Source organism: Ipomoea triloba, chromosome 7 (genome assembly GCF_003576645.1).
Source record: "Ipomoea triloba cultivar NCNSP0323 chromosome 7, ASM357664v1".
In the NCBI taxonomy this organism is placed as follows: Eukaryota; Viridiplantae; Streptophyta; class Magnoliopsida; order Solanales; family Convolvulaceae; genus Ipomoea; species Ipomoea triloba.
Window position 1 is genome coordinate 25431360 of NC_044922.1, and position 19550 is coordinate 25450909.

The following is a 19550-nucleotide window of genomic DNA, read 5'->3' on the forward strand; positions in this document are numbered from 1 at the left end:
AAGTTTTAAAAGAAAAAATAGCATTTTCTATAAATTAATAGGTAGTTTTTGCTGTAGGTGTCTAAGGTTGCAAAATAAGCTAGGCACTAGTCACTAGTCAGGTGCCAAAGGCCCGCCTAAACAGAATAAAAAAAAACAGTAAAGATTGTGCGTGTATATATGGTATTCTACACACACACACAAAAAATATTACACATGTCTCTAGGATTGTATAAAAATTAATTAATTAATTAAAAAATAATGACTCGACCGATTCGGCGCTGAGTTAGGCGCCTAGTCGGCCGGCTATAGGTGGCACCTAGATGTTAAAACGGCATGGTTAGACAGCGCTTATGGCACGATTTTTACAACATTGCAAGTGTCAAACATATGGATTTGGGTGGGCCCGTTTACTATTTGGATCAGTCCAGTCTGATAAATTTTAGGGCTAGCCAGTCCAATCCAAATTGTAAAAATAATTAAAGTTTAGTTCCGTCTATAGCCCTAAAAGTAAAAGAAAAAAATAAAAATATATATTTTAAAATATAAATTATTATTTATGTAGTTAACTATTATTATTATTTACAACTAAAAAAATTATTTATTATGAAAAATTACAAGTATATTTTTAAAAAATAATCAATCTTAAATGAAATAATAATTAATAAATTATTTTACTAATTATAAGTTATAACTACTTAGAAGTTTTTCTTTTGCATTTACGTTTTTGTTTATTATTCAAGTTCTTCGATTTAGACTTTATACTATTTGTGTTTATTATTATTATTATTATTATTATTATTATTATTATTATAACTTATACATAAGTATTAAAAATTATTTATTTTCATATTTTTATTATATTTAATTAACTATAAAAATAAAATCATAATATAAAAGGTACAAGAAATTTTAGAAAAAGTTTTGAGGTAATAATCAAATTTTATTGAAATTTTAAAGTAATAATAAATAAATTATTTTAAAAATTAAAACTACTTAGATATTTGTTTACAAGAAACCAAGAATCAATAATGTAACACTAATTAAGTTTACACATTACAAGCCAAAACCTTGTGGTGTAGTGGCACCCGGTTACTCCTCCAAATGAGAGGGGTGGGTTTGGGCCCCATTTGGTTGAGAAAGTAGACCAACATGAGATAGTATGAAACTTGGCTAGCTCTGCCATTTTATAGGACCATATTAGACACTCCCTAAGCTTCACCGAGCCATTTTATGTAGTCAAAATTCGCTACATCAGGGAGTTAAATTAAAATTGAAGATATACGTATAGGCTTGACAAGAATTAAATGCATTATCCACTTGTCACTCTGCCACGTACCTCTTTTGGGTGGATGAGAAGCCTTGTCCATATGTATAATGCAGGTCAAAACATGCTAAGCGGCTAAGCCCTTGACCCACCCGATCCAAATCAGTGGTGAACACCACCTAAAAACTACTCACATGTCATTTTTGTTCTAATTTTCTGAACAACGTACATTTGACAAAATAATATAAAGGTAAATATTGGTTGGAGTAGGAATTGAAGGGTATGAAATTCATAAATTGAATATGTATATATAGTGTATAGTCAAGAAGATTGTTGAACTCTATAGGTGTTGGTTGGGCTTCTTTTCAGTGAATATTATTAAAGCAAGTAACGGCCACCAAAGTAGTTGGCCTGTCTTGATAACGTATGTATGTGTACGGGTGAAAGTTGAAGACTTTAAATAGCATATATGCATGCAATAAGCTTAAGCCAGCTGCCATAAAAGACACGTACAAATTCATCATATATCTATCCGCAATATTGAGGATATCAGAAGAGGAGAATTGCTTAAATCAATCAGATTATTAGAATGGAAGGTAAGAAGAGGTATGTTGTTGAGATGGAGAAGGCAAAAGAAGGTGCAGATGGAAGGCCATCTGTTGGGGCAGTATACAGAAATGTATTGGCTCAAAATGGATTCAAGCCCCTACCTCAACACCTCCATTCTTGCTGGGATATTTTCTGGTACATACTATCATCACTTTTCATTATTTCTCCAACTTCAAGTTAATTTAATTTTGTGTATATCTTGCTAGCTTAGCTTGTTGATTTTGTATTTCCTATACTCCCTTTCCAACTGACCCACTGCGGTCGTTAATTGTTGGGTTGTGGCTCGAAAAGTCGAGTTCAGCATCTTGCCATTGAACCATAACACTAAATGTTCACAGGTATAAGAAAATAAAGTTATATCTTCGTTACTAGTTATAACTTTTAGCGTAGTGGTAAGCGTTTGATCTTACAATTAGTATCAGAGCCAAAGTCACGCGTGACATCGAACCGTGGTGCTGATTGCTACGTAAATATAAGGAAATAAAGTTACGTTTTCACTACTAGTTATAACTTTTGGCGTAATGATAAATGCTTGATCCACATTATTTTTTTCTTATGACGTTGGGCAAGATAAGGGAAGAAAGAACTTTCTTTTTAATAACATACTTACTCCACTTTAAGTTGCAAATTAAAGTGAAAAATTTTCATCATTTCTATGTATCTACTAAAACTAATTTTAGCATTTTCAAGTTCTCATCTTTATTTTTTCTTACAACTGTGAACAAATATATAAAGTAAATATACAACTTATCTTTAATTTGTTAATTAGTCCAGTTTGAAAATCATGATCTTAATCAAGGGTAAGGGACTAAGGGGTATTTAATATATTTATATTTTTAAAATATTATGATTTAATACTTTTACGTATAGATCAACTAGGTTATCCAACTCATTAGTACTTTCACGTTTTAAATACTTCAATGCTTGCCTATACCTATGCCCGCCTAGGGGTGGACATTACAATAGTTATACCATGGACCTGGGCCCACCTTACAAGGTGAATTCGTGTCCATTTATATACTGAATTGTAAACATTTAGTATGTAAGTGTGGACATTCAGTATATAAATTGTGAATATTCAATATGTAAATGGTGTATTTTAGACCTAAGTCTATCTTGAAAAGTGGATCTGGTCCACAGAAAAATTTGGCTGGACCATTGTTAGTTTTATTATGTTTGCATACTTGTAATAATCTTATTTTCAACATATAAGTATAAATACAAGATTAGCTAGCGCTATCAATTTAATCGATAACAGAGTCTTGATGTCCAATTTCGAGCTCAATAGACGTCTTTGATTAACTTCAATTACTTTTATTTAGTCAATATATGAATATTAATTTTAATTTTATTTTTATGATTTGCAGCGAGTCAGTCAAAAAATTTCCTAATAATATAATGTTGGGTGAGCGTGAGTTTGTTGATGGACAGGTACCCTGGCCTACATATATATATAACTCGATTATTTATTTATTTATATATTCTGTTTGTTTACTTATTGGCACTTAATTTCAGTATGGTAAATATGTGTGGCTGACTTACAAACAAGTATATGATATAGTGGAAAAAGTTGGAGCTTCAATTCGTGCTTGTGGCGTTACTCAAGTGAGTTTTTTGGCATATCATGATTTACTATATATGCACATGTTTAAAATTGACATAAAATGGTCTTCTTATCGCTAAGAACTATAATTAGTAGCCACTAGTTATACCGTGGACCATGGTCCACAATGCATTGTGGATCATAGGTCATGGTTGATACTGCAGTTGTGTTGAACTGATACTGTAGTTATGTTGAACTGATACTGCAGTTGTGTTGAAAGGGAACTACAGTTGCACGGAACAAAAGCTGTTTCATCCGTCTGGAACTGCAATTGTGTTGAACTAATACTGCAGTTGTGTTGAACGGATGAATGACTTCTGTTCTGCGCAACTGCAGTTTTCTTTCAACACAACTGCAGTATCAGTCCAACACAACTGCAGTATCTTTTCAACACAACTGCAGTATCAGACCATGGTCCACAGTATAATTTGCGATAAATAGCAGAGAATTTGGAGTAATAGCTGCCAATATAATAGTTGTTTACAAATTAGGAGTATGGAGCATTTTATTTTCCCTTACATGGGAGATCAGACATCCAATCTCAATTCTTTTACTTGATTTTATATATGCAGGGTGATAAATGTGGAATCTATGGTGCCAATTGCTCTAATTGGGTTATAAGCATGCAGGTTATCCACTCAATTTCTTAGTATATTATGATAATTGCCGAAATAGGCAGCTTAACTGGTCACGGGAGTATACTAAAACTGAACATTCATCAATGGTTCACCTTTTAATGTGAATCATGCATGATTTATAATATAATTTGTTGAAGTATGGTTACCTCAAAAATCAAAATTTTGTTTGAATTTTAGTATTTTAGCATGTAAGATTGGCCTGAAAGTGTGTTGTATTTTGTTTGGATATGATGATATATGCTTCCACTCCATATAAGAGGTAATCAAAATGCTATATATATGTATATTGCAGGCTTGCAACGCTCATGGGCTTTATTGTGTCCCCTTATATGACACTCTAGGTATGCACATACATTACCTTTTATGCTGATTATATAACTTTATTTAGTTTTGTCTTGTGACACATTTAGGTTTGGTTTATTAACGATTACGTACGTTGTTGCAGGTGCTGGCGCAGTTGAGTTTATCATTTGCCATGCAGGCATTTCCATTGCTTTTGTAGAAGAAACTAAAATCCATGAGGTGACCAATTTCTCTCCCAGCATTTGCCAGCCTGCACAACTTTTAATTAGCTGATAGTGAAGGCATAGCTTTATTTCTGTATATACTGTCACATTTTCGAGTGGCAAAACTTTATTTTCTCGCCACATTTTTAGGTGACAAGGTGCTAGACTTGGCCAGGCCTCGCCCAACAATTTTCCTACCCACCTGGTGGCTAATGCTGTTGGGCATGGCCGGCCATTGAAGGGCTCCACCTAACACAATTTAATTTTTTTTTTTTGAGTATTATTGACTTTGTTACAATGTAGTATCTGTTCGTAATTATCTTCTCAACCTACTGAAGCACAAAGAGTTAATATCACCTCCACTGAAACTCGAACCCGCCCCTTTTATATGGGAGTGCAACCGGGTGCCTAGACTACAAGGTCTTGGCACCTAACACAATTCAATTATATATCACTCTGCCTGTCTCTTCCATCAACCTTGGCTCATTGACAATCCTCACTTTTCTGGTTTTAGGTGTTGAAAACATTACCTAATACAAAGGAGTTCTTGAGAAGTAAGCTAAGGCCTTTTAATTTGATAGATAGATGTTCATTTTTAGAGCTTGATATAAGACTGTCACCCATAGTTTCTATTTGGATCACCAAATTTATTAATTTGCAGCTGTTGTAAGCTTCGGAGAGGCGACAGAAGAACAGAAAGAGGCGGCTGCCACTTTCGATGTCAAAATTTATTCCTGGGATGAGTTCTTAATGCTGGTATGTATATATATATGCATGGAACTATGTATAATTAGCCTTCCATAATTGCATTCAATTCTTTAATTTCTAACTTAACTTTGTCTCATACATATATACTAGGGAGTGAACAAACAATTTGATCTTCCTGTTAAAAGGGAGACAGATATCTGCACCATTATGTACACCAGTGGCACTACTGGCGACCCAAAGGGTGTATTGATTTCCAACGAAAGCATTCTTTCAATCATAGCAGGTGTAAACCATCATATGGAGGACATGAATGAAGAGGTATATATGCCGTGTTGATTGATCGAGCATATAATATATAGACATAAATGTGCAATTCAACTATCAGTTTAGACTTTTAGTCACTTCAGACTATGCTTTAGTTACACTTTATTCATTTCACTCAATTTCTCACCCTTCACTTTAGGTTTGTGCATTTATTAATTTGTTTTTCCCATGATTGATAGTTTACAGAGAAGGATGTGTATCTGTCATACCTTCCTTTAGCCCATATATTTGACCGAGTGATCGAGGAATTGTTCATCTCAAAAGGTGCCTCTATTGGCTTTTGGCATAAGGTAAATTAAAACAGCTTTCACAAGACTACTACTCCATATATATATATATATATATATATATATATATATATATAATGGATCCTCATCTATCTGCAGGATGTTAAACAACTGATTGATGACATCAAAGAGCTGAAACCAACTGCATTTTGTGCGGTCCCTCGGGTCTTAGACAGAATTTATTCAGGTATGTGTACACTGTCTCATGTGAGACATATAATACTTTTTAATTAAATTATACTGTAATACTTTTCTATGAATTGTAAAAAAATAATATATTGTACGTCTTACAGTGAGATAGTCTCACACAAGATTCTTGCTTAAAACTCAATCTTTACTTCTTTCCAGGCTTAGTAGAGAAGATTTCTTCCGCGAGTTTCCTCAAGAATAAATTGTTCAATATTGCATATAACTAGTAAGTAACCTGTTATGCTTTTCAGGCTTTGTACAAAAGATTTCAGGTTTATTCACACATAAATTGCTCAACATTTGTCAAAAAAAAAAAAAAATACTCCGTAAAATTGCTCAACACTGCTCTGAGGCTGAGCCAATGAAAACATCTATTAATTAATACTAAACAATATTATTATCTTGAAATTTATTTGCAGCAAATTGAAGAACATGAGTAACGGGTATAAACACGTGGATGCAGCACCAACACTTGACAAAATTATTTTCAGAAAGGTAACATACCATCCTTATTATGTGTTAGGATCAAACACTTATCACTACTATGCCAAAAGTTATATATAGCTCGTGAACAATACTATATTAAAATATTCAGGTGAAAGAGGGTCTTGGAGGGAACTTACGTCTCATTCTCTCTGGAGCCGCGCCACTTTCTTCAACAGTTGAAACATTTTTGCGTGTTGTAACAGGAGCTCATGTTCTTCAAGGATATGGTATTCATTTATGCATACATTTCATTCTTTCAAGGCCTTCAATTTGGTCCGGCCTGCTCAGCTCTGATATAATTAAATGTGCAATCTCACTATCAATTAACGACTTTTGAAATGGTTATAGGTTTGACAGAGACATGTGCAGGGTCATTTGTTTCACGACCAGATGACCTATCAATGGTGGGTACAGTCGGCCCTCCACTGCCTGTTGTGGATGTTTGCCTAGAATCTGTCCCTGAAATGGGGTATGATGCCCTTGGAAGCACCCCACGAGGGGAGATATGCATTCGGGGTAAATGTTTATTTTCAGGGTACTACAAGCGCGAAGATCTCACAGCAGAGGTTATGGTTAATGGATGGTTTCACACAGGTGATCACCCTAGCTTTATATACTACGCCAAAAGTTATAGTCAGTAGCAAAGACCCAACTTTATTTACTTAAGATGGCTTATCACTAGCTAAAACGTATAGCTAGTAGCAAAATCAGTACCTGCCAAAAGTTATAATTAATAGCGAAGATGTATACATTTTTAAGAGGCAGCTAGGTGCTGGAATTGACCCTTCAAGCTTCAGCCCAACAATCTCTTCACCACCTGGTGCTAAACTGGGTCGGTTCTTCACCAGTCTGCGCCCAACATTTCCGATTCCAGCTGATTCTTGAACTAACTCGATGTGTCAATTTATTATATCAGGGGATATTGGTGAATGGCAAGCAGATGGCAGCTTGAAAATCATTGATCGCAAGAAAAACATTTTCAAGCTCTCCCAAGGAGAGTATATTTCAGTGGAGAATCTTGAAAGCATTTATTCTCTAGCCTCCACTGTTGACTCGGTAACGTATTTTTATTTCACTCCAACAACGTAACAGTAGTGATTGATGCAACATAAAAATGTTACGTTGTTGGTTTCCATGGTATGATATGATATATTGCATTGTATGCAGATATGGGTGTATGGTAACAGTTTTGAGTCCTTTCTTGTTGCTGTTGTGAACCCCAATAAAGAATGTATTGAGATGTGGGCAGAGGGAAATGGAGTAGCTGGAGATTTTAAGTCCATATGTGAAAACCCAAAGGCAAATGCATATATTCTTGGTGAATTGTCCAAGATTGCAAAAGAAAAGAAGGTATATATACATATATAGCAACAGTTATACTATGGACCCGGTTCCACATTCCAAGCTGGACACATGTCCATTTATCTATGGAATATAAATTGTGAATATTCAATATGTACATTGTGTAGAAGAATAATTTAGTATAATATGATTAATGGAATTTATTTGTTGATTGCAGTTGAAAGGCTTTGAGTTTGTGAAAGCTGTTTACCTTGACCCCATACCATTTGACATGGAGCGCAACCTTCTAACCCCAACTTTTAAGAAGAAGCGAGCTCAGTTTTTCAAATATTACCAGGTTTTGTTTTTGTTCCTAATTATTGTGAGCATAAAATATAACATGTGCAGTCCAACTATCAGTTTAGACTTTTAGTTGAGATGGAGCAAATGCTTTAATTATGACCTAAAATTGAAAGCTAAAAAAATGATCGCAGAAATTATATATGCTTGCCTCTTCTTCTCGAGTTAATTGATCTTGTCAATTTTTTACCATATATATCTCCTCTACGTTATTCATGTGTCTTCTTAACTTAATCCATATACTTTAATCTAGTTCAATTATCCACTATTGTGGATGACTTTATGTTGTCCTGTAAAATGATGATGTCAATGCTGACATTGCAGTACGTAACCTTTAATTTGCAGAGTGCCATAAATGGTATGTATAAAAGCACAAGATAAGCAAGCTGTGGAAGGAGTATTTGTACTTGTGATGATGAGTAACCACAAACACACATTTGTCAGTATTTTGGCAACAATTAATTGTTGTCATGTGTATATCACCGCTTCACACATTATTATATGTTTTGTCCATTTGTCCATCTATATATTTTGTAATTTTTTAATCAAAAACTTCTCTCCTTAAGTCTAATTTTCCATTTTTGTTGTTGTTGTTTGCAATCTATTTATTTGCTCAATGATAAAAATTTATGCTTAGACTCAAAATAAAAATATAATGGCAAAAAATATATATATTTAGGGATGATAATTTTTCTCGATCCCGACAAAAACATAAGCGAGGACCAAAATTTGAAGAATATTTGATGAGACATGGCATTTTATTTATTTTTTAAAAAATTATGTCAACACAATTTTTATATTTACAAAATGTGAGAGAGGGAGTAGTTTAAGTATTTATGTTTATCCACAACTTCACTCTTGATACATGGTTCATACAGCAACAATATAATATGATGTTTTACCTTTAGATATGGGCCTTTGGTGATTGTGGATAACATACATTTTAAATATGCATTCTACCATTTTATGACCGGTTGGTGGTGGATTGGAGTTTTATGTCAATAGTATATGTATGTAGAAGAAAAAGGCAGCGGTGACAAATGACGAGCAATACCGATAACATTAGGATCTAATTGACAAAGGATTACAAAGAGGTAAAGCCGTCTAAATTGTCTGTTGGTCGGCTCAAATTAAGAAGGTTGGGATTCAATCTTGTGGTTACAACTTTATATTCTTAGTCATCTCGCATGAGATTACCTTGACGACTATGCATTACTGATAGGAAAATTCTATTTATACATTTACTTGACCCTTTGATAGGTTTGCTAACTTTATAGGTGGTATAAATAGAACAATTATTTGCTATTTGCACCCCCTTCATTAAAGTTAGTCAAACATTATGTTTTTATTTAAAATATTTATTATTTATTATTTATTTTTATTTCAAATTGTGATAGTATAATAATTTTGTGTATAATATTTTTAATTATTATTTAAAATATTTATTATTTATTATTTATTTTTATTTCAAATTGTGATAGTATAATAATTTTGTCTATAATATTTGTTTAATTATTTTCTGTAATATCTAACATTTAATATATTATAATGCATGATAATTTTTTTTGTTATTCTAATATTCTTTATAACTCAATTTTTTATACATTATTTTACCTTATTATAAAAATATAATAAATTAAATTTGAATCGTTAAAAACTGTAAAAACACATTAACATCACAATAAAATATAAAAAGAAAATTTTATTCCATTTCAATCTAATATAACATTCTCATGAGTACAATTAGAGCGTCCATGCTCATTGTAACTATTAATCTGATCCACATATAGTATAATTCATGCATCTGCACAATCATATTTAAAATAAGCCTATTATGGAGCGATAGTAAGCATTGGGTACCCTACTGTCAATGTTACCTTAACATAATGATTATTATTAACGTAACTAAGGACAATTGCTACATGCTTATACCAATGTTACTCTAACAAATGTTCCATCAATTGAACTTCATTTGCTAACAATTGTCTTGTATAAGGGTGACCTTCAAGGTGTAGCACAGACTCATGATTATGTACTCCACATATTACCCTTACCCTCCAACAACCATCAACACATATGTATTTCCCCTCCAATTGGAATTGACAACTAGATTTTCTTGTGCCCGTATTTTTTATGAGATTTTTTTTGGTTCGTAATTACCATCATGGTCACACTGAAATATAATTGTAGAATTTTTTTTCCGGGACCTTTTGATCACAATATCATATCCGAGAACTCGACCTCTTCTTTGAACTCATTCAATTAAATCTTCGCGAGACATGAACGCTTAATAAAAAATATTTTTATTAATAACTAAATTACCATGCAAGTAGAAAATATTATTTGATATTTGTAATATATAAATTATAATAGGTTATTTATAGTTTTACCTTTTAAGTAGAAAATTCGCATGCAACCTCGAGATTTGAGTTCATCTTATCATCATTTTTATTTCCATTGTCATCATGAAGTACGATTGCATCTTCGTCCTAAACAGACAAAAGAATAACAACTTTTAGTAATAATATTTAATAGTATATATAGAAATAAATAACAATTCATTAATAATGTTTGGCAGAATACATATAAATAATACAAATGAATTTGGATATATGATAAAATATATTTCATACAAATAACAACTTAAAATACCTTATAATGTTATTGGCTTTGATTTTGGTCATTGTAAGTAAAAAAAATTGGCTTTGCTTTGATTATTGTAACTAAAAAATCTCATATCCAACCATTCATGGTTTATAGAGTTATAGATTGTGTGATACATATACATAACATACACATATATATAGAGTCATATGAGTCCAGTTAGTATTCTCTCTGCCGCCCAAATTATCAATAGTTTCATCCCACAAATATCAATGTTGACTAAGAAATTTAATTATACAAAATATTAGGTATTTGAATTAGAGTTTTCAAAAAAAAATTGGAATTAGACATATTATTTTAATAAATTTAAATTAAATAATTATTTAATTTAAATTTATTAAAATAATATTTCTAATTCCAATACTTAAAAAAAAAAAAAAAAACCTCTAATTCCAATACCTAATTTTTTGTGTAATTAAATTACATTTGACCATGGTGATGTAAGTAACCATATTTACACCCTAATCGCTATTTACACCACATATGAAATTATTGAAATTTGTCACTTTTTTTTAAATTTCAAGGTTGTTTACACCTAAGGTGGTACAAATAGCAACACTATGAGGTTTCAAATATGCTTTTAATGGGCTTTGGGTTACTAAGTATATGTCTTTTAGGCATATTATATTGAATTTAGCATAATTGAATTTTTCAATTGAGTCAGATTGTATCTAGTAATTAATGTTTAGATAATAAAATATTAATCATTTTGAAAAAGAAAATGCATTCTCAACATTCTTCAATTTTTGTTAGTAAAATAGTTTTTATTATTTATTTATTTATTTATTTATTATTATTTCTTTTACTTTGAATCTCGTTGCTACTCAACATTAAAAATATTTTTCTAATCACGTACCCAAGTTATTATGTAGTAGGGGTATATAATAAATAATTTAAACATGTAAAATTTTAGCAATTAAAACAATTTGAAATCTAAATTAGACCATCCGAAGTATCATCATATCTAAAAATAAGATAGTTTCCGAGAATAACTTTAATGGTTATGCAAGTTGCAGTCCATAAAAGTAGCAAGACCAAAACTGAATTGAGCAGACATATTATTATGGGGAAAATTAAATAATGCCAGAAGTAGTTAAACACATTATGGTGGCAGGGGAAAGAGGCGCAACTATGAACAACAAGCTTCACCAACCAACGACTTGAATTGATTGCCGCATGAGTTTTGCTGCCTACCTATCTTCTTCTCTCTCTCACACACATATACGAGGATTTAGAAGTGACCATTGATTTGATCCATCCATATTTATATAGATATATCAATGGTTGAGGGTTGCTTGAAAATACGAGAAAAAAATATAAGGTTCTTGTTATAAATATTGAAAACTTTAAAATTTTTAATAATTATAAAATTGATCTCGTATTTTTTTTAATTAAATCAGCCATTGATGAACTTTGATAGACGACGTACTGATGAGGAAATTGTTCTCTTTCGATCTATCCATATATATAATTGGATAAAACTATATAGATCAAAATTTTTTAACAAAATCTTTCACAATCTAACAACAAAACTATTCGTTACCATGGTTGAAAAAGTCACGAGGCACTCCTCAGACGCCTAGGCGTAGATTTTAAATTTGTTTAAAATTTTGTAATTTTAAAATTTTTTAAGACTTGATAATTATAAACTATTTAATATTTTAATATTTAATATTAACCTAAAAACATATAGAGTTTGAAGTGGACAATTTGCAGTTATTCTATTCAAAACGATGTCATTTTGAGTGAAATAATTCATTTTTTTAAGAGGAATAATAATAGTTAATCAGCCGACTAAACGACCTAACCAGCTACCTAGATCATCGATTATGGTGATATGCTAGACGGTAGGCCGACACCTAGGCGCGATTTTTACAACAATATTGGTTACCATGAATTAGTTAATCACTAATTGACTAACTCCACTCCATATTAAAATATGAATATACTTATATTATCACATTTTGTCAAAAAAAATTGATCCAAATAACTTGATTTATATTAATTAGACCGGACTGCATTACAACTCAGTCCCCCAAAGTGGAAACAAACAACAAATTCATGGGAATTTAGTCATGTGCCTCTGCACGTGGTTGGTGGCGTTTTGCGTTTGGACCATTACATATACTGTCATGATTAGACATTGGTGCATGCTTGACTAATTGGTATCAATTAACAACTCACCTCAATCTATCTTTACAAAAAGGTTTAAAATTAAAGTATCGTTTAGTAGAATTTAAGGTTACGTCGTTTTAGCCATGACATGTTCCGATCCTTATGCAAACAGTGCATACATATTACAACAGATTGCGTTTTTAGGGTCAAACAAATCACTGCCAAACTGTGGCTTATTATCTAGCTAAGCTAAACTACACGTGTTTGGTAACATAGGTAGCTAATCAATCAATTTTGACTTATTTGACCATTATTATTGTTTGACTTGATTTAGGGAACCTAACATATGTAAATATAAAATATATATTGTTAAACAATGAACTAACTAGTAAACTCAATTAGTATTTGTATATATTCTCTGTGATATTTTTTGATAATATGTACATGAAGAGTAGATTTATTTATACAGGACAAGAACTAACCCTAGCCAGATTCCTAATACCAAAACCTAGGGCTAATAGTAATTCTCTCAACTAACACCATATTTCTCTAACACCCTCCACCCCCAATTAGAGCATAGATTTCAATCATACCCAACTTGTTATATATGTATCACATGATCCATAAGACTCCACATCTAGTCTAGAATCATAAGTCTTGAACCTTCGAACCACGCTGTGCCATTCCACAATGCACCTTGTCGCACCAACAAAGCTTCCACAAAGCTACAAACCAGGTCAAACACCACAACTACAGCGCACCTGCCTCTCACAACCCAAACCCTTATCATTGCTGCCTAACACTAGTGTTTTCCTATTTTCTTGTTGCATGCACACAAACTGGTTCCTCCTGAACCATTCTCCTCCGACCGCCGGCCTTCCACAATAGCTATGACATATGCCATGTCACCACCACTCCTGGCACCTGTGCTGCCCATCATTGCAACACCCCTGTTTACTCACATTGAACAAGAACTGATTCAACTCTCATACACTAGCACTACTCCAAATATGACACTAACCCCATATTAAATTAACTTAAAACAAGTGACAAAAATACGATAAACCAAACACAACCCTCAAGACTTAGTAATAAGATAAACCAAACAACTCAAAACAAAAAACCTACTGCCTAATTGTTCCCATTATCAACTTTATCAGCTTCATACTCCAACACAAACCGATTCACCCTCACTGCCTGCAACTCCGCCTCCAAAACAACGTTGCCAAAGTTTAATCCAACCCAGCCGATCGCACACTGTCCATCATCAATCCAATCATCATCAATTGCCAGCCACCACCAATTTCACACCGCTGGCCACAACTCAACTTGCCGAAGGTGAAACAGAGAGATGAAGCTTCAAAAAGCTGATGAAAACGCTCACCAGTTCCACTTCTTGTGTTCTTCTCCTCTTCTTTTACCTCTTTACATTTCATTATCATATATATAATCTACTGGCAATTACCGTGTAACTATCACGCGAGAACTGAGCTAATCGAAAGGTCAAATTACAATAGTTAAGAGTTTGATTCCTTTTATGAACAAGATTTGTAAACACTAAATCAATTAAATTACAAAAAAAAATTTAATAAACTAAATTAATGTGGGCTAAATGAGTTATACCGGACCCAATCCGCCTAAAAAGCGGGCTAAAGCACCCAACCCGATATGTTGGGCTCTTTTTGACAACTCTATTTTTTGGGAGCATAAGATTCAATTTTTTTCACTAATTGGGCCTCTAGAACATTATAAATAGGGGGTCATGTCCTGCATATACATCATTGATATTCTCTTCAAGCACTTGTCTTCTCTAGTGTTTTTTTTTTGAGTAATACTATCAATTCTATTACAAAATAATTTGCCTAGCTAATTTGTCTAAGTATTGTAATAGCCGGAACTAGACTTGTGCTATGTGTAATGTTTTTCTTTAAGAATTATTATAACATTAGGATTACTATTATAATAATATTAAGGTATTTATTATTTGGTTCAACACTTACGACTATACTTCGATTAAGATAAGGAGTTTGGTTAGACATATATAGGAAACCTGGAGACATACAAGTATTAAACTATCGCATTCATGAAATATACATATTTAAGGTCTTTCTTATTGTTCAATTAATCTTCATACACCATCTAAAAAGTTGAGCAGAAGAAAATTTTCATAGACAACATTATTCACGTAATTATATGTTTATGACCTATGTGACATATATGCTAACACTTTGTGCTTGTGTTTTAGCTCAATTTTTTAATGCTACTTTCACGGGCCAAAAGAGCATTTATGCTCGCTGCCAAATACACTCTTATTAATCCACTTGTATGATTGACCTGCTCCTCATCAATTATGTTATTGAATTAATTGTTTTATTGTACATATAACCATCAAATCAATTCATTTTAAGTATATATATTGTTCCCACTTTTTGTTGTTATATGAATATCTACCGTTATTTTATATATTAATATAATTTGAATATAAAATTTATACTTTTGTGTTATCTTTTAGATTTTTTAAATATTAAAATAGTGTGTATTAGCGAGGTTTCAAAGTGTTGATGATGAATATGAAATCTTGAGAATCAATGTAATGATTGTGACTCTTAATTGATTAGTTTTTTTTTTTTAATTAAAAATTAAGATTATATTATGGATAATTATAACCGTTCAATTTTATTAAAAAATTGAAAATTATTTATTTTATAGTTATATATAACTTTCATTTACAAGAAAGTTCGCAATTCTTATCTAAAGGGGGTTATGGGTGGTCCATCTTGTCACTCTAGCCGATCAAGTACGTACCACAAGAAAATAAGTTAGTTTAAGTTGGTTATGGGTGGTCCATCTTGTCACTCTAGCCGATCAAGTACGTACCACAAGAAAATAAGTTAGTTTAAGTTGTCCATAGCTAGCCTGAGAAGTCAACCTATAATCTTGTAATTACTAAGTCAGCTGTCAAATCAATTCGGTTGCGATTGTCCTGGCCTAATTGGTTATATTACTTATATGGAGTATATAACTAAACCTATACAATTTTGTAATACATTCTACATTTATAGTCTATTTTGTAATTCATTATTTAAAGTGGCAAAACAATGTTCAATTTTGAAGAAAGAAATACTAACATCCAAATCTACACTTGCTAATATAAGTTCAATTTGTTAGGTTATTATTGCCACTTCTATTATTTCGTACACAGTTCATGTGTTGCTACTATGACCATTTTTTCTCCGTGATTCTAAGGAATGCTGGTTATATGGAATATGGTATTAAATTGTAATGGCAATGTTTAGCAATTAGCTATTAGTTTATAGTTGATAGCTGATTATACTAGTAGATAAGTGACATTTATTGTGTTAACTGTTTTGACCAGCTAGTAAAATTAATACTTTGTAGAAAAGTGATTGATAACTTAGTTGTTTATTGTTTAACGGGTAATTGAAAATAAATGACTTTAAAGGTATAAATATATTATTTATTGAATTATCCTTAAATTATTTTTAGTTTTAAGTATAAATTTTAAAATAAGTTTATTTTGATAATAACAATTATTATTATTATTGTTGTTGTTATTTGCATTTTCGTTTTTATTTATTATTTTAACTATTGTTTTTATTAAATAAAAATAAGTCAATATCAAAATAAAAATTAAATAAACATACACAATCAACTGATACCAAAAAAACTACTCTAAATAATTAATTTTTTCATTTTTAACTTATCAAGATAAATAGACTGATTGTTACTTATGAGAGAGTGTGTAATATTTTTACATCAAAATGCAATATTATTAAGGGTTAAAGAGATACTACTTTTGAAAAAAATTGTAATACTTATGAAGAAAAATGTAATACTTACGAAAAACCTAGTCCATCTCATGGATGAAGATATATGAGAAAGTGTCATTTTTTGTCTTATTCAAATTAGGAAAACATTAGATTTAGTTAGCCATAGGGATATACTATGTATATAATAGGTTTATTATATTGTGAAGATGCATAAAAAAATGCCTTATTCAAATTAGGAAAACATTAGAATTAGTTAGCCTTAGGTATATACTATGTATATAATAGGTTTATTATATTGTGAAGATGCATAAAAAAAAAAAGAATAATACATTATATTCATATTTATTAGTACTTTCTATCTCATTCGTTCTACTATTAAAGCACAAAGAGTCATAAGTCATAACTACTTTCTCTGAAACTGATATTCGAACCCACAATATCTCATATGAGAGTGTAATTTGGTGCCACTAGACCATAAGTTCTTGGCAAGTCCAATTTTATCTTTCTTATTTAGATAACTATTTATTAGCTAAATAAATTCTCTTTTAACTCTTATTTTCTTTAACATTTTCTTATACTTTTATAAATTTGATTTTTTTTTTTGTGTTTAATAGTATTTTCGTATACCAACACTAAACTAAATATTATACAAACTTGAATCATAAATAACTTGAGTCAAATACTGTTCAAAAAACTTGACACATAAAATGAGACAGAGAAAATATATGACATTATCACAAGCTTGAAATTAATAAATTAACAAACAATACTAACTATGGGAATAAAAGTTAGGGTGTGTTTGGTTGGGGGGTTTTGGTATAATGTATGGGTATCAAAGTGATTGTTAATGTTTGGTTGATAGGTTTTGAGAATGTTACTATGGGTTTGGAATACCCCATTAATGAGAAAACCCATACCCTTATTTAAATAAGGGTTTCATTTCCCTTCCTCATTTCTTCCCCAACTATTAATAATCATTCCCATTCCACCCAACTACCAAACATGCTAAATACTTTCACCAAAACCCATTACCCTTACCAAGTATTTGATACCCATTCCGATTCCGATTTCCATGTGCGAACCAAATGCACCCTTAGTTTAACCAAAAAGAAAAATCATAAGTACCAATATATATGATGGATTCATTGTAGGTACCAAGCACTAATCAACCCACTTAAGAGAGTAGAATTATTATAATTTACCCCTTTATCATCTTATCAGGTCAGAGTGTAGGGTCAATACGGCGAGGAATTTTGTAGGCAAAAAGAAAAATTGTTATTATGACTTTGAGGTGGGTCTCCATTGGATGCGCGCAAGTGAATAATGCAACAATGTTGTTTTATTTGCAAGAGCTAGAAGCTTTAATTGGACAAGGGGGTATTGGACTAGCAATAATAGTAAAAATTCAATATTAATTCTTATCATATATCAATTGTATTTGAGTTCGGTTATTCAATCAATTAAAGTATTAGGGTGCGTTTGGTTCGCACATGGGAATCGGAATCGGAATGGGTATCAAAAACTTGGTAATGGTAATAGATTTTGGTGAAAGTATTTAGCATGTTTGGTAGTTGGGTGGAATGGGAATGGTTATTAATTGTTGGGGAAGAAAGGAGGAAGAGGGATGAAACCTTATTTAATAAGGGTATGGGTTTTCTCATTAATGGGGTATTCCAAACCCATAGTAGCATTCACAAAACCTATCAACCAAACACAAGCAATCACTTTCATACCCATTCCTTATACCTAAATCCACCAACCAAACACACCCTTAGTTTGTTTTCAAAAAAATTAAATTATTAGTTTAATAACAACAAAAAATAATCTAAACAATTGAAAGTGTTTTGAAGAGTTTAGTTATTGATAACCGATTAGTTTGTCAATGCAATTACTTCCTCTATCTCATTTTGTTTGTCTGATTCGGTTAATGAGACTTGACTGAAATTATTTTTAGTTCAAACTTTCATAATATTAAGTTTATTATTAGTATATACAATTTATATATTTAGAAATTACATTAAAAGTATTATTAAACACACAAAAAATTAAATTTAAAAATAATTAAAAATTACTAAAGAAAATAAGCATGAAGAAAGAATTGATTTGACTAATGAATAATAAAATTGGACAAGCAAATTGAGACAAAGGGAACACTTTTTTTTTTTTTTTCTTTTTTGGATTTATAGGAAGGGGATACCCAAGGATGCTCAAGTCAAACTTGCCATTTGGCGCCACGTTGGAATTCCGAATAGATCATTATCTAAAGCGTTCATGACTTCTTCAGGTGGTTGGATGAGTAGGTGCATTCCACGTGGAGTCATCTCAGACAACTCGGCTAGCAAATCGGCGACTATATTCTGCTCGCGGACAATATAGACAAAGAGAGTACTTTAATTTGTTCATCTATAACGTCTTAGAATGCAACGGGCAAGGATAATTTTTTTTGAAGCAAAAAAAAAGGAGCACACATAATTAAATTTAGAGTTAATACCACAAATGATCATCTGACTGTTGAGCTAGTACTCCTTTTAGTCATCGATTTTTAATTCGATTACAAATGGTCCTCTGACTTTCATTTTTTTTACCACAAATAGTCCTCCATTAAAATTTGTTAAATGTGTGTTAAATCTAGGGGTATTATCGTCAAATTGATATATAATGGTCATAAAATAAAAATGTTTAGAATTTCCAACCAACAAACATAATTGAAACAATTAACAAATATAAATACTCCTAAATAAAA

The 19550-nt window shown here is 31.5% G+C and overlaps 1 protein-coding gene across 1 annotated transcript; it reads left to right on the forward strand.

Annotated features, from left to right (window-relative positions):
• Nucleotides 1-1760: 1760 nt before the first annotated feature.
• LOC116025648 (long chain acyl-CoA synthetase 4-like) lies at nt 1761-8802 on the forward strand. The gene is made up of 19 exons (XM_031266956.1): nt 1761-1990; nt 3223-3286; nt 3371-3460; nt 4031-4087; nt 4389-4437; nt 4542-4618; nt 5117-5156; nt 5264-5358; nt 5461-5628; nt 5814-5924; nt 6021-6108; nt 6270-6336; nt 6530-6605; nt 6706-6823; nt 6945-7190; nt 7513-7652; nt 7764-7946; nt 8116-8235; nt 8583-8802. Exons 1-19 carry the CDS (start codon nt 1836-1838, stop codon nt 8616-8618), a joined length of 1980 nt encoding a protein of 659 aa, XP_031122816.1. The 5' UTR covers nt 1761-1835; the 3' UTR covers nt 8619-8802.
• Nucleotides 8803-19550: the final 10748 nt, after the last annotated feature.